At 46.5% G+C, this 27,227-nt stretch overlaps 1 protein-coding gene across 1 annotated transcript; it reads left to right on the plus strand.

The window, feature by feature from the left end:
* Positions 1–1,538: 1,538 nt before the first annotated feature.
* On the plus strand, positions 1,539–27,227 carry LOC135390757 (receptor-type tyrosine-protein phosphatase T-like). The gene is made up of 42 exons (XM_064620628.1): positions 1,539–1,675; positions 2,742–2,826; positions 2,897–2,966; positions 3,874–4,044; positions 4,115–4,164; positions 4,234–4,431; positions 4,894–5,025; positions 5,199–5,468; positions 5,548–5,679; positions 5,898–6,056; positions 6,145–6,297; positions 6,359–6,492; positions 6,616–6,796; positions 8,024–8,094; positions 10,118–10,346; positions 10,413–10,724; positions 15,214–15,507; positions 17,670–17,920; positions 18,311–18,383; positions 18,470–18,576; positions 19,216–19,420; positions 19,839–19,935; positions 20,042–20,291; positions 21,254–21,293; positions 21,364–21,457; positions 21,659–21,738; positions 21,866–22,041; positions 22,108–22,195; positions 22,942–23,015; positions 23,101–23,137; positions 23,629–23,726; positions 23,807–23,923; positions 23,985–24,139; positions 24,735–24,870; positions 24,946–25,095; positions 25,202–25,298; positions 25,424–25,500; positions 25,584–25,718; positions 25,832–25,957; positions 26,019–26,176; positions 26,373–26,508; positions 26,564–27,227. Exons 6-42 carry the CDS (start codon positions 4,254–4,256, stop codon positions 26,636–26,638), a joined length of 5,277 nt encoding a protein of 1,758 aa, XP_064476698.1. The 5' UTR covers positions 1,539–1,675; positions 2,742–2,826; positions 2,897–2,966; positions 3,874–4,044; positions 4,115–4,164; positions 4,234–4,253; the 3' UTR covers positions 26,639–27,227.

Consider the following 27,227-nt stretch of genomic DNA (forward strand, 5'->3'; position numbering starts at 1 on the left):
GACTGTATCGGCCAGTATATATATATTTTTTATAAAGCTTCACCCGTTATTTTGTTGTTGTTGCGCGCGCTGTCTTGTCCATCATGAAGGCGGACGAGTCATTTGATTTGATTTATTTGTTTTTCTCGTGCTCTTCGCCGTGCCACAAGGAGCAGGAGTTGCTCCGGATCAACGTCCTTTGTTAAGACTGAAGTCTTGAAGCGTGTGGGGCATCAACAGTGAAACTGTACAGCAAAAGCAATGTTTGTAAGTCGAGGTTTCATTGCGGAGGCCCAGCCCTTAAAACGAGCCTTAAAAGTGCGCATATCGTGATCTAGATTCGTAACATGCGCAGCGGACGTGGGTTCATCGTGTCCTTCGCCTTTCCACACGCAGTTCAGAGACATAACCAAAACTGAACTTTAGAAAAAGCGAAGGCTTTTCAGTAGACAAACAACACGCGAGGTCTATCCTCTCAGTATAGGAAGAACAGCTACCACTCAAAGAAAACAACGACAACCACATATGCTTCCACGGCTGAGCCACTGGTAAAGAAGGCCTCACTTGGATTCACTAAATGTGTATGCCATCACAACAGAAGCAACATGTTGTAAGTCCAGCAGTGAACGGCATACTTTGTACTTGCCGTAGTTGCTGGTAGAGTCCTACACGGGCCCGGGCCCCCGACCCAACCTGCGAGCCTGGTCGGGCGTCTTATTGGCTCTGCGCTCCGGGCCGAGCCCGCGTCGACAAAATATTCCAGCACCTCGTGACGGATAGGGCCCTGACTGATAAACATGTTTCCGAGAGTCTGGCTCGGCCGAAACTGCCCTCCCCTGCTTCGCCACTTCCGATGACGTCACTGGTATTGCCAGCGAGATTCCTAATCGCTGAGCTCACTGCGTCGCCAGTTCGCTCGCGATCCGATACCACCGAAAGCATGAACGGAGATGTTTCTAGCAACTGTTCAGCAGCAGATTGCGAGGCGGAAGACCACATTTTGTGACGGACAGTCTGCCTTCATAACGGACATCAGTGACGTCGGTCCGCACAGTGTTGCCTGAATTCAGCCAGAAGCGCGCAGCCGGCTGCAAAATTCGATGAAGTTCATTTTACAATGTTTCCGCCTGTTTCAAAAGGAACTATTCCGGTGATATGTATTTCATACACCCATTACTCCAACCACGCCTTCAGTACAAGTGCATTTCTTTTCTTTCTTTCGTCTTTTTCTTTTTTTTTTTTTTGTCCGGACACCAGTTTGAAACACTCGCGCTCAGGGGCGCCTACTGAACGCACCGAATGATGACAAGAGACACCAACTTGTCCCTAGACAATATGATAGACAACATTTTAGCACTCTCGACGTTGTACTTATCTGGAAGCGTCTGCCCTGACGGATGCACACTCATCACGTCCCATCCGCCCTATCTCTCGAATGAATCTTTAAAAGAAACGGAACAACAGACATCGAACAGTGACACATGGGATAGAAATTCAACCGACGCGTACACAGAGCCCAAGAACGCATACATACATACATACGGTCAGAGACGTCTGAATCCATACGTCGGGCGAAGACATGTTGATAGGAATATCGCCAGTGTATGTCATTTAGGGGCTGTGCAAGACGGCGCCGTCTTCGTCATGGATTGGTTTGGTGTGTGGTGTATTTATGTTGGTGTCTTCTGTAACCCTGGTGAGTACTCTTTGGGAGTGGTGGTGGTGGTTCTTTCTTTTTCTTTTTTGTGCTCTTTCGGTGTTGGATGAAAGTGGAGGATCACAGGAGGCGTACGCCTTTTTTGTGACACTTATGCTACTCATAATTTTCACAAAAAAAGGCGTACGCCTCCGGTTTTCAACAAATCAGGGCAGATAACGCTATCATTCGAGACGATGGTTGGCTAGGAGCGTGCTATGCGGTGAAGTTCATTTTTAAGAGTGTGACACTCTTGCTCTGGGATTTGGATTTGAACTGAACCACAATTTTGTTTAGCGATTTTGTCTGAATCACTTATTCATTTATTTTTTAAACAAAGGTTTTGCACGTTGCTTACGTCAATTTACGGTCGGTACTTCGTGAACGCAAGACAATACGGATTTAATTTAAATTCGATTTGTTTCCTCAAATTCCCAACACTGGTGTGGACCATTCATATGTGGAGGAGACTCGAAGGTAATACAGTATATATATTATCCTCGAGCCTACCCTCAGACGACACCTGCTCGACCTGTGGTGAACAGACTTTTCTCTAGCCACTTCTCTCTCCACAGCTTCTCGGCCCTAGTACGACATCCGACACAGTTGTCGTCATCAAGACAGGGCTGAAATTCCTCGGCGGCACAGGTCGCATGCACAGCACTCTTAGGAGCGTGCTATGCGGTGAAGTTCATTTTTAAGAGTGAGCCTGTAACCTGACGTCTTGTGCCATCGCATTCGTCGGTGCCCCACCCACACGCTTCATCCTCCTGCACGTTACTCTCATCCGTGCGTTTTTTGTCGCTTTTTTTTTCTTGCATCTCTTGCATCCTTCTTTATTCGTTCTTTTTTAATTGTTTCATTTACTTTGTACTCGCAGAATAGCAAGCAGACACTCCGCGTGGCTCACCTTCCCCACTCTCTTTTTCTTTTTTTCTTTTGTTTCCTAATAGACGTACCCCACCACCCCCGTTTTCGAAAGCTGGAGGTAGCTAGTCCGAATGGAATGTTTAATCACACACGCTGCAGAAATAGAACTGATTGTATTTGTATGTGTATAATTTAGGTGAAGCTGTGCACAGTATCGGTTGCATTGAGACTGCGAAGTCATTCTTAGAATCCGAAGCTTGCGGTGCAACTCAAAACTGCACGTGAGTATAATCAATACATTCGACGAAAAGAAATTAAACAGTTGACGGTTCCTTCGTTTCGTTTTCCCAGAGTGCATTGCGAGGACAGTTGCTACAATGACAGTAAAGCTGAAGTTTTGGGCACTGTGTTCTACTCGGAGGTAAGCTGGTCAGGTTACCTCCTCATACTCGCGAGAACAGTGACACGATTATTTGGTTTTCTACAGAATCAGTAAGTGTTGTCATTTGAGCTGTGTACTGTATGCGACCCACCGCTCACTCAAATGCAACGTGCTATACACATATGCCTGCTGTTTTCCCGTGCTTTCGATCGTTTTCAATCCCAGGGGTACTAGCAAAGAAAGTACGCTAAATTAGCGTCCAGTTGCACCAGCGGTTGGCAAGCCGGGTAACCCAATATCGAATTGAATGAGGCAGGGTCTGGGTGCCGATAAGGTATTACGTGCCGCATATGCGAGTGCACTGGAAAAACTCAACGCCACTCAAACTATTCAACGCTATACTCAAAACGCCTTTAACCCCCACCCCCACCCCCAAATCTGGTGGAGATCCCCCCCAAAAGTTGTGTGAGATTGCGGAATATTTTGCCAACATCATGTAAACACACACCCCTGTCCTGGGCCGACATTCGTCTGGAAGGACTGGCCCCCGGAAAACCCAAGGACAACCCCAGACAGCAGAGCCGGTGCCGGTATTCGAATCTCCCAGTCCCTCTCCCATAGCCAGAAACTGTTCAATAGTCCTATACTGCCGCTGAAGAGCAGGTCAAGGCGAGGAGAAAGGTTATCTGGGGCTTCATGTTTCTGGTTTGTTGTGCCAACCTTTGTCGCTGACAAAATCTACGCTAGCACGATTCTTTGAGGAAATTCATTGAACGTCAGGATTAGACACGGATCAATCAGCTTCCGATCAACCGATCACCGATCAACTTTCTTCTTTCAAGTGTCATTTGTTCAGTAGTCACTTAACGACATTTTTAGATCAGTTGAAAACAGCCTCTGTCGTCCTGTTCTCACAACCCAGAATGTGTAGATCTGCATTTTCTAGGTGACTTTTTGCGCTTTCGTAGAACTCGTCCATCTGTAAGAGTGCCCTGCATGACTTGCGCATTTCGTCCTGGAATGCCAGTGCCAGGACAGTCACCTTTGTGGCCTCTGAAGAAGATGACAGACGCTATGACTTCGTAGGATCTGTGCGTTTCAACATTCCATCAAAAGAGTGCGTCCCTTAAGATTTTTATTACAGTGCCAAAGAAGAGCAATGCCATAAAGAAACAACTTTTTCACAGTCACTTTCAGAACACTGCATATTTCTATTTCACCTCACCTAGGGTCACCGGTGAGTCAAAACATAGTGCTTTTATCAGATTAGTGTGGTGCTTGCATTCATGTTCTTGTTACCTTACAGAAGAAGTATTGGACACCACCATGCTCCATCGTAACTTTATCTACTCATCATATCAGCAACAGAAGTCAGACAAATGGCTGAAAGATACACCCTCGCAGGAATGCCACGTATCTCCTGGATATACGGCGCACTTTGATTACACACTTAAAGAACTTGAACTGAATGCTTCTGTCAACCTTTCACCGTCGCCCAGCAACGGTATGATAAACTTTTGTACGGGTAGATGGTATCTCTGACATGCATAACAGGACAATAATGTCTTTAAAGTATAGAAAAGCTCGTGATCATATTTTCACCACATTACTTCTAGCACTATATCTTATCCTGCACTATACTTTGGCAGGATAGCCTTTCGCCTGTAATCAACATCTTGTGACCGTGTGTGATTTTTCAGTTCTTTTCTTTTTCTGTACTTGTTGCTTTTTAATAACAAGACGACCTCTGTCTGGTTGACCTATCCTTTTGCATTAATAAATCTTCATATCCCCCCCCCCCCCCCCCCCCGTCGCGTTGATTCACCACTCCACTCATTGTCATCAAAATAAGGTGTTGGTGTCGCCACTTGAAAAGGCGTTGTTTATGTTTGAACAAAGGTAACCTACCTGATATAACCTACATATAGATAACCTTTAGTAATCTTATTTGCATGACTATACTAAGGACGATACAGCATCACGTGGCCTAGGACACTTCAGCCGCGGGTTCGCACTAACATGTTCTGGTGCAGAATCCACAACAGAATGACGTCAGACATCGCATCTCCGGCCATGTACTTCCGTGACATCAGTCCTGGTGAGATTCAGGCTTTACTGGGAAGTTCGTCCCGTTCCGTCAACTACAAGAATATATCAGTGACAAAAGTCGACCTACTTGTGAGGACGGCGTTAGCCTCTTATGGGATGACTATGTTTACAGTGAATGTTTCTTCGTTATCAACTCTGATCTTTCGTTTTTTCTTTGGTCAGCCGTTCCATTTCTTCCGAGACACTACACGACCACCGTAAGCCTGGATGAACCACTGGACATAGAAGTGGTTCCACGGAGACCAGGCGAGGTGACCTCGTGGGTCAAGGAGAATGGGAGTGGTAATGGAGATCGGCCTAAAGTGAACAACAGTGGCTACAAGCTAAGGCACAAAAAAGCTGCGTTGCATCACGGCGGATTATATGTCGTCAACGGGCCATACAGAAGATCTCCCGGAAAGAACCGTGCTGTGATGCGAGTCATCGTGCGAAGTGAGCGGACTCCTTCACGACGACCTTTACTGTAGTAGTTTAACTCACGTTAAAAGCAAGTCTTGTCTATACCCTGTAGTGTGCAGAGCAAACAAGTACGGACCTCTGTGCGAATCCACGTGCCCTGGCTGCAAAAACGGTGGCATTTGCCACGACATCATCGGTCGCTGCATCTGTCCTCCAGGGTTTAAAGGAGAACTCTGCGAAGAACGTGAGTTCCTCTATGGCCTGGATTATCTAAGTTATAGCAGTACCACACCCGTGAGTAAGAACGTCCAGATCAACTTTCCCAACGCCGCCTTATGCACATGTTTTAGCAGCTCTTCATCACTCTGCCTTGTTGAGTGTTTTTCTTTTTTCTTCGAATATTGCTTACCGAGATTATTTGCTTACCCAGTCAGAAAACGTCCTGTCATTTACCTCCCATAGCATGCGGAGATGATAAATACGGCCAGCAATGCCAGAAACGTTGTTCAGACACCAACCCTGACCCCGAGTCAAAAACATGTTCGGGCATCATGATCTGCCTTCCCGATCCTTATGGCTGTTCTTGTGGAACTGGCTTCAAGGGATTCTTCTGCAACGAAAGTAAGCTGGATGTTTAAATATACCTGATTTTGCCTTTTTTTAAAATTTAATTTAATTCACACTTATGTGTGTAAGCACTTCCCTATAGCGTGTTCCGAACACAAATACGGAGCTGACTGCAAGCAGAAGCGCGTCTGCTACTGCAAGAACAACGGGACTTGCAATGTCTTCACTGGAACCTGCGTAGATGATAACCAAGAGTGTCTCCATGGCTGGAAGAACAAACCTTACTGCGATATCAGTAAGATAAAAGATTTAGCAGGGAGCCGAAATGTAAGTCGCCTGCGAATTTTCTGCTGTAGGCTACCCTCTCCTAAAGAGCAAACCCGAAGTTTCAAACATCAACGACACCAGCGCTAAAGTAACTTGGAATCCATGGAATTCTGGACATGATACTGGCGAAGGGAACCCTGAAGCGTACTCGCTCCAATACAAGGTAACGGCAACGGCTAAGTCACTGTCATAGTCATAGTCACTGTCACATAGTCATAGTCACTGTCATACAATGTTCTATTTTCTCATCGTTGTGTATTGTGCATCTCAATACTTCCTGTTGCAGGAAATTGCAAGCGCGAAGTGGTCGTCTACTCGAAATGCTCGCTCTCCAACGATCCATAGCCATCTTCTGTCGGGATTGAAGCCCGACACTTCTTACGACGTCAGAGTCCTGGTGATCGACAGCGACAACAAGTACCGGAGTGAAGGGGCCCAGGAAGAACGCTTTAGAACGCGTTGTGGACGTGAGTTCTCAAATGCTTCACTCCACCAATGAATCCACCTCTTCAATGGCCAAATGATCGTGTATGCACAGCTGTATTTGTTTCTCTTACGTTGTATAGCACGAAAGACGCAACAACCAAGTCCTCGTTTTCGCAAAGGGTATTTTGTCGCTAGTTATGACTATTTCCTGTGAGCCGTTGATAGCCTGAGTGTTTTTCTCGTTCGAGAACATAGTTTGTGCTCGGCATGCCGCTAGTGTTATGGGATGAGCCGGTGCAGCTCGGTATATTTCTACTAGGGGTGGGCCGATCAGATCCGCGAATCTTATAGGCAGGGATTCAACATGTATTCAGGACGAAAGCAAGCCCTGCAGGGTGTTGACTCCGATTGGCGGCTCTGGCATTTTACTGAATGCGTTATAGCGAATACTGTTCTCGAAACTCGAGGTTGCAATGATATTGGAGCGATATTATCAAGAACGTCTCTAACCCTTAAAGTAGCACAGAAGTCATTTTTAACACCCAGTTTCCTTCTTATAAAACTGTTAAGTAGGCCAGTAAGATGCACCATGCGAAGTAATTTACACCACAGAGTCATAATTATCGCAGAAATCCGTGCGCAACGGTGGTGAAGAGCAGTACCAGCCTGTGATCTGCCTGGAACCTCGCGCTGACGGTATAAGGAGAACGCTCGCTGATTGGCCTAGAGAAATGTTCTCTGCTACTCTGCCGTCGTCTGCTACTCGGCTGTTCGGGGTTCTGATAAAGTCTTTCTCCTTGCTCGGTAATGCTTCGGCCGCTACTTCTATCACCAATTCTCCGGGAAAACAGGTTTACGCCGGCAAAGGGACAAGGCGCTGTCCCCCACTGACCGGCCAACCAGAACGAGTTCTCCTTATACCGTCATCGGTGACGTGGCATCATACCTCCTCATCCTCGATATAGCTGGAGTGGTGAGTTAAGGGTGAACGCGCGAAGCTATGTTTATGTGAGTTTTTTTTTTTTTTTTTTTCTGGGAAACAAATTGCACACATAAAAACCTTTCGCGCTATTCGGTATAATGACACACACGCTTTCATCAGATGTCTTAATCTGATTTGTTTTCTTTTTTTTTTTTTGGATGGCCCTCTGTACTCGTTTAAGCGGGCATTGAAATTGTTTTGAAGTCTGTCGAATCGTTTATTTTGACGAATCAAACTCGAATGCACGAAGCCATTATGATTTTCTTTTTCTTCTCCTTCTTGGAAGGTCCCTCAGAGGCGCCTTCTTCCATCGTGATTGACACCTCTCACAGCAGATCAATCACCGTCAACTGGGAGGTTTGTAACATATATGTGTTTTTCATTTTCTTCACTTTATCCCCTTCATTCACGTTATAATTGTCTTGATATACGCTCTCAGAGCAGAACTTCACCGCATAGCGCGCTGTGCGCCAACTATTGCCACGAATGATATGGTTAGCGCTTCTGATTCGAAGAAAGAGGTGGGCGTACGCCTTTTTGTGGACTGTGGACTTTTGGATATATGAAAATTGCTACAAAAAGGCGTGCGCCCCCATCTTTCTTCGAATCAGAAGCGATAATACTATCATTCTTGGCAACGGTTCAAACTTCATTCAAACTTTATTCTTGGCAACGGTTGGAGCACAGCGTGCTATGCGGTGAAGTTCTGTTTTTAGAGTGTACGCCTCCGATTCGAAGAACGAGGGGGGCGCACGCGTTTTTGTAGAAATTTGGATATAGGATAATTGCTACAAAAAGGCGTACGCCCATCTCTCTCTTCATTTCAGAGGCGCTAACCCTATCAATCGTGGCGGTGGAATGCGTGCCATGCGGTGAAGCTTAGTTCATAGAGTGCAGGCTGCGGCTGTACATTACGTTGCCATTAACAGTGAGTTTCGTCCAATGGTAACAACTGTTCCTTCCTATTGGCCACACTTGGGACTGAAGGAGCGAATTGACATATTGTAATAGCGGCATCCCTATCAGTGTAGATTACACCGTTAAACAAGAGCTCAAGAGTAGGGAGCCAACCGCCATTCAGAATGATGTCGTCCTATTTCTTGATTCGTTGAAAATGGGATGGATCCGCCTTCATTGAACGCATTATGCAAAATTCAAAGTCCCTGAAACCCCATCCCTCTGTCATCGAATCAGGAAGCTGGTCTATATCATTGAGTACACTCCTAAAAATGAACTTCACCGCATAGCACGCACGCTCCTAGCCAACCATAATCTCGAATGACATCGTATCTGCCCTGATTTGTTGAAAGCAGGGGGGCGTACGCCTTTTTTGTCACACTTATGCGGCTCATAATTGTCACAAAAACGGCGTACTCCTACCGTTTTCAACAAGTCACACTCTAAAAACTGATGGTGGTGGTGGTGATGTTGAAAGGGCTTGCCGTTGTCGGCAAACTGTCGTCCTAAAAACTGAACTTCACCGCATAGCACGCTCACAGCCAACCATCATCTCGAATGATATCGTTTTCACCAAATCAAGGCAGATAACAATATCATTTGAGATGATGGTATAGGCTAGGAGCGTGCTATGCGGTCAAGTTCATTTCTAAGAGTGTATGATAGGGGTTTCGCTCCTGATTCGAAGACCGAGGGGGGCGTACGCCTTTTTGTGTCAATTTGGATATATGATAACTGACATAAAGACTGTTTGACATTGGCATTGACTGTTTTTAGAGTGCAGGGCAGATAACGATATCACTCGAAATGATGGTTGGCTAGGAGCGTGCTATGCGGTGAAGTTCATTTTTAAGAGTGCACGATTCTGAAGGACAGATGACTCCGAAGACGTTGTCTGCACTCGTAGAAATAAATTTCACCGCATAGCATGCGCCTACACTATAAAAACAGAGCTTCACCGCGTAGCACGCTGTGGGCCGACCATTGCCACGAATCATAGGGTTATCGCTTTTGATTCGAGGAGAGAGGGGGCGTACGCCTTTTTGTGGCAATTTGGGTGTGTGGTAATTGCCACAAAAAGGCGTACGCCTCCCTCTCTCCTCAAATCAGAGGCGATAATAATATCATTCGTCGCAATGGTTGGTGCAGGACGTACTATGCGGTGAAGTTCTGTCGTTACTGTGTACTCAATGCTACAAAATAGCCTACACCTCTCGTTTTGAACAAATGAGGACGAGAACGTTGTCATTCGGGATGAATGGTTGACTAGGAGCATGCGGTGTGGTGAAGTTCGTTTTTCAACGGCTAGCCGATCCTGCCATTACCCCCTCCCCCCCCCCCCCATTTTTCAATGTGTACATAAAAATAAGAAGCAAAAAAACTTGAAAGGCGAGGTTGTATGTCTTAAAAATTATTCTTGCAGAATCCTCCTCGGCAGTCCTGGAACTGTAGGACCATCAATGTCACCCTCATGTACAACTACAGCAGAGCTACATTCAATCTAACAGCTAATCCAGACTTCCATCCAAAAGCCAATCTCTCGTTTTCCACAAAGCCGTATACTTTATGGAGCATCAAACTTCGTATGGAGACTCCAGATGGAGGGCCAGGAGAATGGACCGCTATCACAAAAGCACGCTCCGCTCAAGATGGTAACATGCAATACTCTACCGACGTGGCTAATCCAGCTCATTGACTCCCGTTTCTTCGTCTTACAGCACCGTCTGAGGTTCGGGGTGTAGCCACAGTAAAAATAAGTGCTCGGAGTGCAATCATTCTGTGGCTTCCACCCAACGAGCCCAATGGGATCCTCCGGAACTATGGGATTACGTACCAGGTGGAAAGGCTCTTGGCGCCAAAGTGCAACAGAAGAAATGAAGGACATATGAACAGCACCAACGTTACCTACGACACTCAACAGATAACGCTTACAGGGTTGAAGCCATATGCTCAATACGTCTTTCGGATCAAGGCTTTCACAATCAAAGCAGGGCAGGAGACAACATTGATATTCAGCACGCCAGAAGCAGGTGATTACGTTTGGCTATACCATATGCAGTGAGGCAGCCAGGGGATTCGGGGTTGAATTATCTCCGTACTCGTACATTTAGTAGTGCATTTGGGAAAGGAAAGGCAGGTAAAATCCTCCTCTCCATGCCAACTTCCAATAGAACTTTTTTGAACCAAAATATTTCTCTGTCTGTGTACTTCGGGTGGAGAGGGAATTAATGCATTGCTTGCGTGCGGTCTCAGGATTGTATAGGGACGTATCGACGTCTGTTCTCTCGTACTTGTCCTACTGGGAGGTCCTGGACAGCAGTTGACTGTCTTTTGGAAGCACAAGATCACAGCAGGGACGTCGCGCGGCCATTTTAGTCAGTTGTTCTGCTAATTAGGGACAGTTCTCCAGGACTGCCCAAGGTGCACACCGTCGTAGCCTTGTGTCATCGCTGCCCACCTGGGGAGGGGGGATATGTTTATTAAGAAACAGAAAGGAAAGGCACTTCTGGATAATCGTACATACTTTCCCGTAAAGGCTCTCGGGCGCTGGCAAATGCTTATTTTTCTTTCGTGTTGTTCTAATAGAGCCTATTCGATACATGAGCAGGAATTGGTTGCTGGGCAACCTCATGTATCGATTTGATAGTGCCTATAAATGCCTATTCCGGCGTTAGTGACTCTTTCTGCGTGCCTAAGGCTCCGATTACACACGAAAAAATGCCTATAATGGCCCTAAAGCGGTGGCGAAACACGTGCGAAATTGACATGGCGAAATTGACATGGGTGACGTCGCAAGTCATTTTGAAGCCATCGATCATTTGATAAGGGGCGAGTGTAAACCTATTGGAATGTAAGGTGAGAATTAGGAACCAATTACTCGGTACAGAACTCACTCGTTCTTTCTCTCCATTCCAGCATTGTTGTGTCCCGTGGGTCGTTATTAAAGAGTATAGGCAAGTTTCGTAGCGGTTTTTCTGTCAATCTAGAACACGTATCGTTATTAGCAGCTTACATCTAGATGAGTTCCCGAAGCTTTCTCTTTCTTTTTTCGTTCTCTTTTTTTTTTTTTTTTGTCGACGAGAGGGCGTGACGTATGAAGGTAGGTACAAGTCCCTATACCGTTTGGTTATACCATTATACTGTTTGGTTATACCATTATACCGTTTGGTTATACCATTCCTCCTTTCTTTTTGTTTGTTTTTGTTTTTTTCTTTCCTTCCTTTTCCTTTTTGACTCCCCCTTTTTATTTCTACTTTCTCCTTCCTTTTCTTTTTCGCTTCCCCCTTCCGCTTTTTTCGGAATAGCAAGCAGGCTCTTTGCTATAGGCTAACATTTCCTTCCTTTTGTTCTTAATAAACATATAACCCTCCTTCCTCGAGGGCTGTCGGGGCCATGGGCACACGAGCGAAGGTGACACGTGACACCGCGTTCAGCGTGAGCAGAATCGAGCCCCCATAGTTGATCCCCACATAGTATTGCGCCCCTTGTTGTAACGCTGAAAACGAAATCCGAAGGGCGAAGCCTTAAATGTTCGAGGTCTAAAAGTTTTTATCGATACACTAAAGCTTCCGATGCTCGAATGTCGTCACTATACATGCTGCCCGAGGCAAGTCCTCCCTAGTGTCGTGAAACCGGGGGCAATGGCTAGAAGTCTTGTCTTTCGACCAAAGTAGGATCAATAAGTTTTGCATTTCGTGCAGCAACAAAAAAGAAACTAATATGAAAACAGTCAAAACCACCATTTACAGTATTGTTTCTAAAGGCCAGTTCCCACATATAGCGCTTTGCTACATAGCACTAGAAAATTGCGCTATATTTTCCTCCTCGCATTGCTACGAACCGCTATAAAACCGCTCTTGTCGAAGTAGAGGCCCGGTCTACTTTTCTAGCGCTATATTGAGCGGTGAGTCTGCGTTAACCAATCATGAGACTCTTTCAACCGTGACGTCGCGGAAGCTGGGGTTTGTTTTGCTTCCGATCACTCGAAGCAGCAAGGCGGGAAGACGACGACGATGACGACGACGCGAAAATGGCCACGAGTTTCATCTGCCAATGCATGGGTGTTGGTTATAAGTCTGGTATCGCGATCACAGCATCCAAAGTGTCATCCCCCTTGATGCTGCGGATACCCGACGCCGACAGTAAGCAATCACGGTAGCACCGGTGCATCACGTCGCAAAAAGATATCCCGTGACCCCAGCAGGATAGCGCTATGTGCTCGGTTGTATGTGAGAACGGCAAACGGAAAAACAGCGCTAGGTTTCGAGCGCTATTTTCTAGCCCTATAGAGGGAAGCGCTATATGTGGGAACTCGCCTTAAGGATGAAACTGATTTATTCACTTTCTTTTTGTGTTTCAGCGCTTCAGATAAAAAAGGAACAATTTATACGCTGTACAAGTTGAACTTCCGCGCAGGAGAGGGGAAAATGGGCGGAGAAATCACGTGGGCAGCGTTCCTCCACTCACCGGTCGGCGCGGAGTAACCAACGTGCTCGATGTTGTGGTAGCGCGGTTACTTCGTTGCTTCCTTCCCACGTGGGGCCTCCGCGTCCAGTTTGTTGTGCTGGGGAGCGGCCAATCATGTGCCGCCTTAGGTTACGTCAGAGGCTGAGGGAAAAGGAGAAACTGAGGAGCTGCGCGGAATCGTGACCTACTTGCAGAGCGTATTGTGCCGATAATGCCATTTTGAGGACAGTCAAATGAAATTCATCCATCACACACTCAAGTACGTGTCACCGAGTATCGGTGTGCCGGCTACCCCAAACAACACTGCGGGCATTCATGTCTCCACAGATGATGACCGGTGAAGGACGGAGAAATCACGAAACTGATCCACGTTGATCCTTACATTTTGGGCCACATACATACTAGTCACTGTGATACGCGTATCCTTGAGGTGCACCCGGCACATTGCATATTCAAAATTTTCATCTGTCGAGCATCGTATAGGAAGGCACACGGTATGTCTTTTCTCTCGCACAACGTTGCTCTACTGTGGTTACCTGTCCTCTGAGAACTGTACACTTCGTACCCTGAGAGACCGAAGCTACTGTCCACTCTCGGTTCGCTCAATGCCAATATTGGAAAACTATGGCTAAAAATAAAGTTGCGAAAATCTCCCATTTTCGGCTTAAGGCTGTCGCAATTCCACTGGAAGATAATGGCCGACCTAAGAGCCGTTGCCATGATGCGAGTCATTGCTTCTTTCACAGTCCTTTTCTTTTTCTTTTTTTTCTTCTTTTTTTAGTAAGATAGTCTCCATGGCTAGCAACGCTTGTACTAGAGGGAGGTTCTGCGACGCAGGGTGATCTCGCAGAATGACAGGCAAGATGACGAATAACATTGGTACAATCATACCTAAGGACTCCACCGTGGTCCTGCACGAATTTCCTTTCACACGAGGTCGTCGGGCCTCCGGGGCTCTGCTATGACATCCCGCCAACTTCTCAAGGGGGCCACGGGTCTCTCCTTGAATGTGAGGCTTTCCAGCTGCGACGGCAGCATACTTTCCTATGCCCTTATTCTTCCCAGCTTTGGGTCTTGCCTTTTGACTTGTCTGGCTGGTGAGACGGGGATACTCTTGTGAAGTAGCTGTTACGTAGTCGGGGTTAGGTGGAGCCATCTTGCTAGTAGTATAGGCTGACCGCTTGTCACCCGACGAACTTGGGCTGCGACTGCCGCTCTAACCACCCTGCACTCTCCGTACGTCGCTGCATGTGGGAAACTGCACTTAGTGCACCTTGGCTCCCTCCGACCAGCTCCGGTGGTGCAGCGGTAACGCGTGCGCTTGGAAAGTGGGCGGTCCGCGGTTCGAATCCGCGGGCCGGCTGTGCCGTCTGGGGTTTTTCCTGGGTTTCCCTCAGATGTGTAATAGGCGTATGCCGGCACAGTTCCCCTGAAGTCGGCCCATGGACGCAGCTATCCTCCCCCCGAGCGGATTCCGCTCGGTCTTCCACTTCACCCTTTCCTCTCCTCCTCTCCACCACCTTTCCCTTCCCGAGAAACATGCCGCCTAATCAGGCAGGCAGACCTCTCGAGTTCCTCCCAACGACACTCCTCCTCCTCCTCCTCTGGCTCCCTCCGAGCGGTGGACACCTTGTAATCATGGGGACCAGCGCACACTTTGCATCGTTCATCGTATCGGCAATGCCGAGCAATATGCCCGAATCGTTGGCAGCGAAAACACCGAGTAGGAGGTGACACATATTCTTCTACAGGGTAGCTAGTGAAACCTAGTCGAACCTCCGGCGGCAGTGCTTGCCCTGACTGAAATGTGAGGATGACGCTGTCCTTCTCAACAGAGGTGCACGTCTGAGAGGAAGTCTGGCTTGCTCTGCTCGTTTGATCTTCAAAAGTAGCTACAGTGAGACATCTCGCACGTACGTTTTCCACGGAAGATAACATCCTTCACTAGATAATGTGCAGCCACCTGTTACAATAACGCTTTCATCAAATATTGCTCTTCGAAAGTTCTATACGTCGTCACTCAGCTAATGCTCTTCCTATCCTTCCTAACAGTGCCTGATGGATCGGTATCGTTCCTGTCACCTAACATTACAAGGGAGTATGTAAAGCTGGAGTGGACGATAGTTCCATGCGAGCGAGCCAACGGCAATATATCCCGTTATCGCGTGATCACCCGAAGCCCTGAGGAGTGGGAGGTAAAGGTCTACAATGAGACGACGAGCGAGACCAAAATTGCGTACGACAGCCTGGTCCCATATACTCTCTACTATGTGAGTGTGATCGCAGAAAATCGTGCTGGACTATCGACGCAACCTGCCAGCATGAACTTCACTACACTGCCGACAAGTGAGTAGCTGTCACAATGATCGAAAATTCAAATGTACATCATGTGGTTATAATCATAGTCACTGAAGATACTCTGTCAAGGGGGTAGAAAATATAGTCACTGTATTGTTTTAACATAAACGCAAAAATATGAAACATCACTAAATATCTATTTAAATGCGCACGAAACCTGTACAACTAGCGGGACAAACACTGTTAAAACAGAACTTCACCACATAGCACGCTCCTAGCCAACCATCATTCCGAGTGATATCATTCTGTGCCATGATTTGTTCAAACCAGGCGCCTATCTGGGACAGATTATCTTGTCCCAGATAGGTGCCTGTTTTGAACACTCACTCTCTCGACATTCTCTCCTACATGTCTTTCTCTCACGCACAAAAACACACTGCGCACTCGGCCGGCAACCGAGAGATGCGTCGTTCAAATCCCTCCGCTCTCTGGATTTTTCAACGGCAAGCCACATTCCAATTGTTCATGTTCTGTACACCTTCACTCTCAGAAAAAACAGTGTAAACAGGTGGTAACTTCTGTAGTTACCTCCTACACTCTTAAAGATGAACTTCGCCGCATAGCACGCTCCTAGCAAACCATTTTCTCGAATGATATCGTTATCTGCCCTGATTTGTTGAAAACGGGAGGCGTACGCCTTTTCGTCACACTTATGCTGTTCATAATTGTCACCAAAAAGGCGTACGCCCCCCCGTTTTCAACAAATTAGGGAAGATAACGATATCATTCGAGATGATGGTTGGCTAGGAGCGTGCTATGCGGTGAAGTTCATTTCTAAGAGTGTAGTTCAACATAGCGCCTGGAAAAAAATGTGTAAAAGGGTGGTAAAAGCAATTATCATATGTCCAAATTGCTACAAAAAGGCGTACGCCCCACTCGCTCACCGCATCAAAAGCGGTAACCCTACCATTCGTGGCAGAGAGTGAAGTAGCAGGTACACTCTTAAAAATTAACTTCACCGCACAGCACGCTCCTAGCCAACCATAATCCCAAGTGATGTCGTTATCTGCCCTGATTTGTTGAAAACGGGAGGCGTACGCCTTTTTTGTGACACTTATGCTGTTCATAATTGTCACAGAAAAGGCGTCTGAAAAGGCCTCCCGTTTTCAGCAAACCAGGGGGCTTAATCGCTTCATCGTCGTTACGGTCGTTACAAGCTAACGAGTGGCGGGAAATTCAAAAAGGCTGGCGGGAAATCTAAAAGGTGGGCACGTGATAAAACACGTGCACGGCGCTCTTCGCGCGATACGTGAAGGCCGTGGTACACGTCACGCGCAATGTGTCACGTACCCACCTTTTTGAATTTCCCGCCACTCGTTAGCTTGTAACGACCGTAACGACGATGAAGCGATTAAACCCCCAGGGCAGATAACGATATCATTCGAGATTATGGTTGGTTAGGACCGTGCTATGCGGTGAAGTTCATTTCTGGTGGTGGTGGTGGTGGTTGGTAAAATAATAAGGGGAGGTTGAATTCGCGCAAGCGAATTCTGCTACCCCAAAAAAAAGAAAGACGGTACACCCCAAAGCAGAAAAGAAAAAAGAAAGGAAACGGTAAGATTGCACCACAGAATGTGCGCGCGCACCGCAAAAGTTCACCGGGGTGAGCGTCTCGATCGCGACAACGCAGGACCGAGCGCGCCGTTCACATCAAGGATCATAATAATGTCCACGCTCCGTCTAGTATAGAGTTTCTAGTCCAGATTTCACAATGAAATTGACAAGAGCATTGAGGGCCGCGTCCCTGTGGTTAGCGTCCCATACGCCTAAGACTTTCTTTATGCTGAAGTCCCTGCTGTCGAGATGGCCAAGGGTCAGCCTCAAGATGCCTCTTTGTGCATCATGTTTTGGACAATGCATGATGATATGTTCAGTGTTTTCCACTGTCCCGCACAGTAGACAGTTGGGCGAGTCCACCTTGCCCACTTTATGAAGAAACTGGCGACCATAGGGCAGTTCATTTCTGTTCTGTTCAGTCTAGGACTTTGCAACCTTTTATTCACAACATATGCAACAAAGGTGTAACTAATCCACCTTTTTTTTCTAAGAGTGTCCAGGCTCGTGTTGTGTTCGTATGTTTGTGTTTCAGCATCAGAACAGTTACGTTCCTATACAGCTAGTGTAATAGCTGGAGGTGTTTTACTTTTCAGAGCCTCCTGCTCCGACTGCACTTGTGGGGGAACAGCAATCAAGAACGAGCATTTCCTTAACCTGGGTCGTTCCCTACCCACCTTACGGTGTCCTGAAGTATTACAACGTTTTGTTTCAATCAGAAAATTCCACAACGTATACGACAACGCAAGTCGACCCTAAGCGAGCGATCTGTCGTGGAATGGAAGGCACCAAGAAACAGTGCTTTACCATGAGTGATCTTCGACAAGATACGAAATACTACATTAAGGTAACCACTCGTGTGTAATTCATTATTTGATTGTATTGTTTCATTTCGTTTGATTTTAAGGAAAAATAAAGTTGAGATTCGTGTTGTTTTGTTCTGAGCGTACACATCCAAAGTTAAAAATGTAGGATGATTCCAAGTGTTCGCTGTGTTTGTAGCTTACAGTATGACTTTCCTCTGTTCTCAGTCGTGTGAATGCAAATAGCTCTGGTTCTGAAAAATGCACATTCAGGTCTACATCCCATTGATTAGTTGGGCAAAGCAATGAAGGAAACACACAAGGAAAACGCACATGTTACGCTACCCGACATGTAACTGCCCTTCTGTCCTAGTAACTATACTTCTAAAGGCATATTGCTTTCGACTGTGTGAATTTTGGAACACTTTCTATAGGTGTCTGCTGCCAACGAAGGAACAGGTGAAGGAAACTCATGCAAAGAAATAGAAGTAGTGACGAAGGAACTGCGTAAGTTGAAGCTCAGTTAAGAAAATAGAAAAAGGGATTTTTTAAGGTGTCTGACTAATGTACTGAATGTGCTTGTTCTTGCATAGCTCCCGAGGCACCCAGAGAACTGTCCGTAACGGACCGAAGAGAACGCAGTATCAGGGTGGAATGGAAGGAACCACTGCGCAAAAATGGGGTTCTCAGGCAGTACAGGGTAGGTGACATGTCGTGAAATCCTTGGGTTCTCTCTCTCTCTGTTTTTTTTTTCTTTTCTTTTTTACGAACTGCGGCTATGTGGTCTGGATAGCCAGTCTGACGTTGTCGTGACTTTAATCCCTTTCTTTCTTCGTCTTTCGCATCACATCACAAGAAGGAAAGGATTAGAAGGGGTTAGGACAGCAGTTGAGAAACTGTCTTAGCAGTGTGTCTACTGTCAAAGGCGTAGGACGATATTCGTGTCCCTTAAGAAGCTGACAAGAGCAGCAGTTTGTTCGCGTCCTTCAAGGAGCTGCACTTGTCAAAAGCCAGTCAAAGTAATTTGCATTATACTTCGTTCGCACTGACGCGGGATCCACATCGCGCCCAATCGTGATCAGGATGCGATCCGGGTAGCTACGATCATGATCCAGTGCCGATTCAGATTGTGCGTAACAATGCAAACAGAGTATTAGGCACCAGACTACTGGCTTTATGTCTCAATATTAGCGACGCAAAATCTTGAAGCGTTGGAGCGGTAAAATTACGGAGTAGTCAGCGTGATATATATTAGCCTGGTGCGGTATCGCAAACTTGCTTGTAGCCACGGTTGTTTCGCGTTGCTTAACACAGAATAAATGAATAAACTTTCTTGCAGCTGAACATATCATTAATTCACTCATTCGATACGGAACTGCTGAACGCAAGTCGTCCAAACTCTACTGAATTTTCCAATACCTCCATCCTGTGGTGCGACCTGCAGCCTCTTTTCCCGGCATGCACATACAATGTGTGCGTAGAAGCAAGCACGAGTGCCGGCTTCGGAGCTCCTCAGTGCGAACGAGTCACCACCAAAGCATCAGGTGCGTCTGCCCATTTTTTTCTTTCAATCATCATCATCATCATCATCAGGTGCGTCTGCTTTCATCACACAACGAATCACACCATGGCCCCATGGAACTACAGCATTCAAACACGTTTGGCACAGTGCCCAAAGATGCGGACACTTTCTTCTTCTTCTTTTTTCTTTTACAAAAACGACATCCTTTTCTTGTTGTTGAATTCTCGTAAAAAGTGTTTCCAACATGTTCATTTAGCCTTATGCTATGGTTCTCAGCATACTAGATATAAATAATTACTCTCCGAAAATTTGTTATGCAAGCGTGTTATCGCTGTTCTCTTCTGACTCTTTATAGTGAACTGATTCAGTCATTTGGCATATAGTAGTGCTTTTTCACTGTACTGGCTTTGCCGTGTTTTTTTTTTTTTTTCATAACGCAGTTCCAGTTGTAGAAGCTGAACCCAGCTTAGAAAGAATCATCAACAACACAGTTCACCTCACACTGTCTCCAGTCACGTTCAAAAATGGGCCCATCAGGTAATAACGCTTCTTACTTTCATTCCTCCGTGCTGAAATCTTACATGTCCTCAGAACCTCCGCACTAAACGCATATCATTCACGTCCCTTGTTCAATATGGCACAGTAACTGCTACGTGCTCGTCGTACGAGGCTACGACCACTACCAGGGCAGCGTACGTCCTTTGACCTACCAGGAGTCTCGAGAACTTGACCTGCCCTACTACGTGGCTGCTCGATTGGACCCGGAACAGTTAAGAGGCCCCCAAGACTTTGTCGTCGGCGATGGCTCCACGATTGGAGGGTACCACAATGCTCCTCTGGAACCTACAACTACATACCGGTTTGCAGTTTTGGTTGAGAGCAACTTTTCAGGGGTAAGTATAACTCTTTCAAAATTCGTGCTGGGCGTAATCGGAAGCGACGTTCCTGTAGTAATGTGCCAGTTTAAGCGGTGCTGCACTGTAGTAGTGTATTGGATGCGATAGAATTTAAGAGCGAACCCTCCGAGTTTTCTTGAGGCGAGGTATGTCGCAGCGATTTTTAGTGCCGCACTCATTGGCTGCTGCTTTGAGATCACGTGCTCGAGCACGGCTACAAAACCGCCATGAGAGTCGCCCTTTTGTCTCTTTTAGCATTCTTAAATCTTAAGCACATACTCTGTGCAAGTTGAACTTCTGCGAAGGAGGAGGAAAATGGGCGGAGAAATCACGTGATTAGCGTTCCTCCACTCACCAGTCAGAGCGGAGTAACCAAAGTGTTCGATGTTGTGGTTGCGGATACTTCGTTGCTTCCTTCCCGCGTGTATCGACTCACGTGGGCTCTCCGCGTCGAGTTTGTTGTGTTGGGGTGCGGCCAATCATGTGTCGCGTTAGGTTACCGCGGAGGCTATGGGGAAAGGGGGAAACTGAAGAGCTGCGCGGAAGCGTGACGTACTTGCAGTGCGTATTGATGAGAGAGGTCATCAGCTCTCATAATGAATGTTTGAAAAAAGATAAGAAGAAGGTATCGTGACTGAGTTGCTACTGTGCTGTCCATATCACGTCTTGACATCGTAACCGGGTTCGAATCCCGGTGCCGGCTATGCTGTCTGGGTTGTTTCCTGGGTTTTCCCATCACGCTCTCGGACATATTATAATGATTGGGCTTTTTCTGGAGCAAGAGCTACTCACTGTCACTCATATCCCGGCACAGTTTCCTTTGAATGCAGGCACGCGATAGTCACCACAGACACTTACTGGCCATCGTTGGAGAATGCGTCATATATGCTATCGCGTTTCAATGACGATCTGCACAGCGATTTCTGTCATATATTTTTTTTATCTCATCGTGATTTCAGGAGGTCTTGTACGGTTACCGCTTATCTCAGCCTGTTGTGGGTGAGTTCCATCAGCCTTTCATCTTATGCCTACGTATCGCTCAACCGTAGTTTGATGTGTTCTATGACAGTGAGACCTCTTGCTAATCTTGGAACGATCCTCGCTGTTCTGGTAATGTTTCTGCTCGTACTCCTGTTGGTGGCAGCCATATTCTGCTACCGGAAGTGAGTGCATTAATCGTCCTGTCATGCATACCAGTAACTACGTCCTTGGTTGGCCTCATTATGTCGTTGATAGATTTGAAGCAGTTGAGTACTGATCCTATGGCTTTAATGCGTTCCGCATTTTGTAACAGAAGTCTTCAAGACCCTTACTATATGCCTTGCCAACTTCTTATCGCCACGTTCTTGTCGCCTTCCTTTTAGACGAAAGCGAGCTACTCCTTCCAGGAGCAACAGATTAATGGTTCACGAGCTCAAGGAAGCATTGCCCATACCCTCGAAATGTATGTCCTCAGCATGCTCTACATTAAAACGATAAGGACTTTGACAATAACGAGTTTTTATCGTAGTCACCGAAAAGTTTTTTTTTTTTTTTTTCATTCACCACTACGTTCTCACGTGACTTCGCAGTGGGTGACGACAACGTGTCTGGATCCCGGATGACACTGAACATGGTGGACGTCGACCTGAACGCCATGGAGCCAATCCAGAACAACGGTGGCACATCCGGGTCAGTAGCTGTAAAAGACTTTAAGCTGCACGTACAACGATGTCAAGAGAATGGTAAACTCGAGGAAGAGTATATGGTACGTTTTGAGCACACGCGGTCCATAAAGATAGATTCAAATGTAGCTTCATCGTGTTGTTGCCAGAGCGTTGGTCATGGTCAACTGCATCCGTGGGAAAATGCCAAGAAGCCTGGAAATAAATCAAAGAACCGTTATGGGAATATCCTACCCTGTAAGTCTAGTCATATACTGATATAATGACATTACCGTGGTATATAATTATTTAAACCTGCGCGTTTGGCTCCACCTGAAGCACAACCAGGCGAGTACGTGGTACAGTCAGAGCCAGGGTGCTCTTACAGAACCGCAAAGATATACCGAACATCGTGTTACGCTGAACCCGAACATGCGTTGTCCATTATGAAGCCCTTACACCGTTACACGACGACCTATAGACAAAAATCTGAAGGGTATAACAATGTTGCAAAGGGTACTGGGGCGAAACGCCTCATAATCACGACGGAAGATCACGATACCTTACACCGTGGTTAAAGAAGTAATTGGGCCTCTGTCGATTACCATATTGTTGTCAGCCGAATGAACCTGCAAACAAATCCAACAAAGCGAGCACAAAACAACAACAACACTGCTTCCAGCGCCGTATATGTCTTAGACTTCTGGCGCACGTCAAAAGAACCGTAGATGTGCGAAATTATCCGCAGTCCTGCCCTGCAGCACGTGCAGCTTGCCTCCACGCAAATAGGCTGACACACCTTGCGCGTAAATATATTCCAATTACCTAATTTACTAATTAACTGCTACCTAGCAACAAGGACAAACAAAAAAAAGACTATACAGGATGATTGCACGAGTGTAATAATTTGGTTTCCACCTTCTCGTCTTGAGAGCTGTCTTGCAGGTCTATAGAAAAGTCACAGTGTGCGTCTCGGATATAACGATGATTTCATCTCCTCTCAGACGACCACTCCCGGGTTGTTCTATCATGGGGCTCTGGCCCTGACTCGGACTACATCAACGCCAATTACGTTCCCGTATGTGAACTATAATACTCCTTACATCTATACAGAAGGTATACCATAGGCGGCAATCACATTAACCGTATTTTTGTCGTTATAGGGTTACAATAATCCCAGAAGGTACATCGCTACACAAGGTGAGCATCGTCTTATGTGGGGTACAATGAAGTCAGCTCATATACAACACGCGGCAGAGAGCTGTTACTTCCTGTAATTCCTGTATTTCGGTCGCCCATGTCCCGATCGCACCACTATGACGTCGACAAAGCTCCGCCCACTAAGGCTTACGTCACTCGAAAGCAGAAACTGTACCCGCGTATTTGTTTCATTTTCAAATCCGAAGCGATAACACTATCAATCATGGCAATGGTTGGCACAGAGCGTGTGCTAGGCGGCGAAGCTCTGTTTCTAGGGTGTAGGATCAAAAGCTGCTGAAGCCCATCAAAAGCTGGTGAAGAGCTACTGCAATACACGTCATGGGTCGGGTTTATCCCCTAGCGGTGCGGTCAACATTGTAAGCACTGAAAACAGCACTGTGTTTCATTGATATGGGTCTCCTCAACGCACGGACACCTCGTCGAGTAGTAATAACGAAACACAAGTTTATGCCTTACTTCTCACACGGAAGGTCCAAAGTCAACGACCACCGCCGATTTCTGGCGGATGGTATGGGAAGAGAAGAGCTGCATGATCGTCATGCTCGCAAACCTCAAGGAAAAGGAGAAGGTGGGTGGATTCCTTGTTTTTCTTTTTTTTTCTTTTGAACACTTATTACGCATCATTTATTTGTTGACTCAATTGCGCAGGTGAAATGCGAGCAGTACTGGCCAGAGTCAACACGAAAGTACGGATTCGTCACTGTCCGCACGGACAAAACGGAGACTTCCGTCGACTTTGTAGTCCGAGAGTTTACCGTAACTAATGTAAGCTATTCGCATAGGTATTATGGGCATATTATGTAAGACACTGATTATTCGTGCTTAGGAGAAAGAAAAGAACACTCGTCTGGTTGTGCAGCTCCACTTTACGACGTGGCCCGATCATGGGGTTCCAGTTTACCCCGATGCGATGCAACCTTTTATGAAACGGGTGAGAGGGATACGTAAGACGGACGCTAATCCAATCATCGTTCATTGCAGGTGAGGCAAATATTAAGATTATGCACGCATGCGCGTTCCCAGGATGTTTTCCGAGGGGGGGGACAAAGCACTTCCAGGGGTTGGGGGGCAAGAATGCAACCTCCACCACAGTCTTAAAAATGAACTTCACCACATAGCACGCTCCTAGCCAACCATCATCCCGAATGACAACGTTCTCGCCCCCGATTTGTTGAAAACAGGAGGCGGAGCCTATTTTTTGTCAATTACGTACGGCGCTCTCGTGTTCAACAAATCGGGGGCGAGAACGTGGCGGATCATGGTTGGCTAGGGGCGTGCTATGTGGTGAAGTTCATTTTTAAGAGTGCACCACCACATCTTTTTCTGGAGCCGGATGTTGTGCTCTGTGTGGGTGTTCAGAGGTTCCTATCATCGTGACATCTAAGAATAACCATTAGGACTTAGGACTAAGAGTGCACTATTTCCACAAGCGACCATGGAGTTCCTCGGGAGGGGGGGGGGGGGGCATGACCCTCTGGTTACTCTGGGTACGCCCATGTACATCTCTGCTTGATGACTCTCGTAACGTCACGTCTTAGTGTATAAAACTGACCATTGCCATGATTTGATGACGCAGTGGAGGAATTGGCCGAACGGGGACTTTCATTCTATTGGACAGCATGATGGATCAATCAGAAAATGAGGGACAAGTCAACCTCGCGGAGCAATTACGTGCAATGAGGCAGAACCGCATCAGCTTGGTCGAATCATTGGTAACGCCTGTCTACAGGCATCACAGAAATGCCGCGTTGTACGTTTTGACTAAGAAATGTTGTGCGTTATAACAGGACCAATACATCTTCGTTCATCAAGCCCTTGTGGAAATCTTGTGCTCCAAGTTCCACAAGATGACTGTCCAGGAGTTCACGGAACGGTTTCACATGCTCAGAGTGCGGAGCCCAGATTCTGGAAAAAGCACAGTAGAGGAAGAGATTGAAGTATGTATTGTATTGTTATAACCGGGATAGTAGTATTTTCTTGACCATACAGGCTTGTACAGAATTACAACACTTGTACAATACACAAGATACGTATTTTGTGCAGGAGCTCAATTCGACTGACCTACCACCCAATGTAACCTACACGGCTGCCACGAGTGCAGAGAATACGGCAAAGAACCGCGCTCAAAACATCCTTGCAGGTTTGAACGTTTATACTAAAGTACGGACTTCATCGTTGCTTTCTACTTACTACTTAAAATTGTAACTACTGTGCCAAGTTTATGTCCTTCAGTCTTGTGTATGCCGTCACTTCTTTTCGCTGCAGCTGACGCAAGGAGGCCCTACTTGAGTGTCCCTCCAGATAGTGGTCGCACAGATTACATAAACGCCGTCTACGTTGACGTAAGAGCGAAAGTTTATCTCTTTCGTCTATAGAAGCTTTATTCTGAATATCCTTATCATATTGAGCGTTCGTTCTGATGCAGGGCTTTAAAAGACGCAACGCCTTTCTGGTAACACAGTTCCCGTTGCCCGACACCATTGGAGACTTCTGGCAGATGGTGGCTACAAGCAACACTAGAGCGATTGTCACCTTAGATAAGCTAGATTTGGCAGATGAGGTTAGCGACACTGTGTTCCATGAACTGCATGTTGTGTGACAGCATTCTACAAACTGCAACCAGAATGCAGATTCTGAAGCCCCTGTGCGTTACTGTCTGCGCTGTGTTTTCAGACCTGCCCACAGTTCTGGCCAGACCTGAACACAACTGTCAAGTATTACGGTTCCAAGGTCCAAAACGAAGGAACGAATATCGAGTCCGGGATCGTCGTTCGGACGTTCAGGGTCGAACAGACCGGGGTACGAGGGGTTATCAACTGCATTTTTCGAAGTTGCAAGAGAAAATGTTACGGTTTTGCAGTTGAAGAAAACGCAGAGAATAGTACGCCAGTTCCACTTGCAAGAATGGCCGCTGTCCAACGTTACACCGCCATCTTGTGACATCATGCTGGACCTTATTCAGAAGGTGGAACGATGGCAGAGGCAGTCGAAGAATACGACACTTATTGTGCAATGCATGTAAGCAACACTGCAATCTGCAAGTCTTGTTGATCTTGTTGATTGGTTAATGCTAGTACTATTTGCAACGATATTGGGGACGTTTGTCACAATAGAAGGAAACAACATACGCCTTCCCGTTATAACGTCATGTATGTTTCCAACATACGAACCCGTATTCACTTTTTGTCACTCTTCAATGCATCCTTTCTTGCAGAAACGGTTGCACAAACAGCGGGTTGTACTGCGCTTCGAGCATCGTCTGCGAACAGCTGAAGACGGAACAGGATTTGGACGCGTTCCGAAGCGTTCAGACGATCCGGAACAGCCGACAGCAGTTCGTCCGTGACCAGGTACGGGATCCTTCGTTGCGGTTATGATGCGTTCTACGTGATGGACTTTTTGTAGGTCCAGTACGAGTTCCTCTATGACGTGGCCTTGGCTTTCCTGGACAGATTCGACGGGTACTCCAACTTCCAGTGATACTTCCGCACGTGACGCGCTCACCACCCGTGAGACAATATACGTAGTATTACAGTAGACAATACATATGTAGCGTAATATTTAAAGCGTTCATAAGAGTGTAAGATTGGCTTCGCTATGTCTGCGTGTATCATCGGTCATCACGACGCCACATGATGCGAAGGGGTCCGCTAGGAGCAGCTTTCATCCAACATGATGGCAATTGATCTTCTGGATCCAGAAGGTGTGGGTTCGAGTCCTACAGCTGGCTAACTTTTTCAGTGACTTCCTTCTTTCATCAGCTTCTATCCATTTGCGCGATACAGTGCTGTGAGACGCTGCTATTAGATGCTTGTCTGCAGGCTTGACGTAAGATGAAATGGTTCTGCATTTGTACTTTTCTACTGAGTGCAATGTTCAAAAATCAATGTTTAATACGCTTCTTCCGGGAGTATGAGTTGCTCGGTAAGAGTTGTGGGGAACAAGAGGACGAAGAAGTTAGAGTGGAGCAGGAAAGGAAGAAGGCGAGGAGATTAATTGTTTGATGTGTGGACCTGAAAGCGTGGAAGCGATCGGCTATATATGATGAGAGTTATTAAAATAACGGGTT

This window comes from Ornithodoros turicata, chromosome 4, assembly GCF_037126465.1.
Source record: "Ornithodoros turicata isolate Travis chromosome 4, ASM3712646v1, whole genome shotgun sequence".
In the NCBI taxonomy this organism is placed as follows: domain Eukaryota; kingdom Metazoa; phylum Arthropoda; class Arachnida; order Ixodida; family Argasidae; genus Ornithodoros; species Ornithodoros turicata.

Coding starts and splice junctions, on each gene's coding strand:
- LOC135390757 (XM_064620628.1), top strand. CDS start 4,254: ATGCTCCATCGTAACTTTATCTACTCATCATATCAGCAACAGAAGTCA. Junction 17,921..18,310: donor ATACGAAATACTACATTAAG/GTAACCACTCGT, acceptor CACTTTCTATAG/GTGTCTGCTGCCAACGAAGG. Junction 26,509..26,563: donor AGCAGTTCGTCCGTGACCAG/GTACGGGATCCT, acceptor GACTTTTTGTAG/GTCCAGTACGAGTTCCTCTA.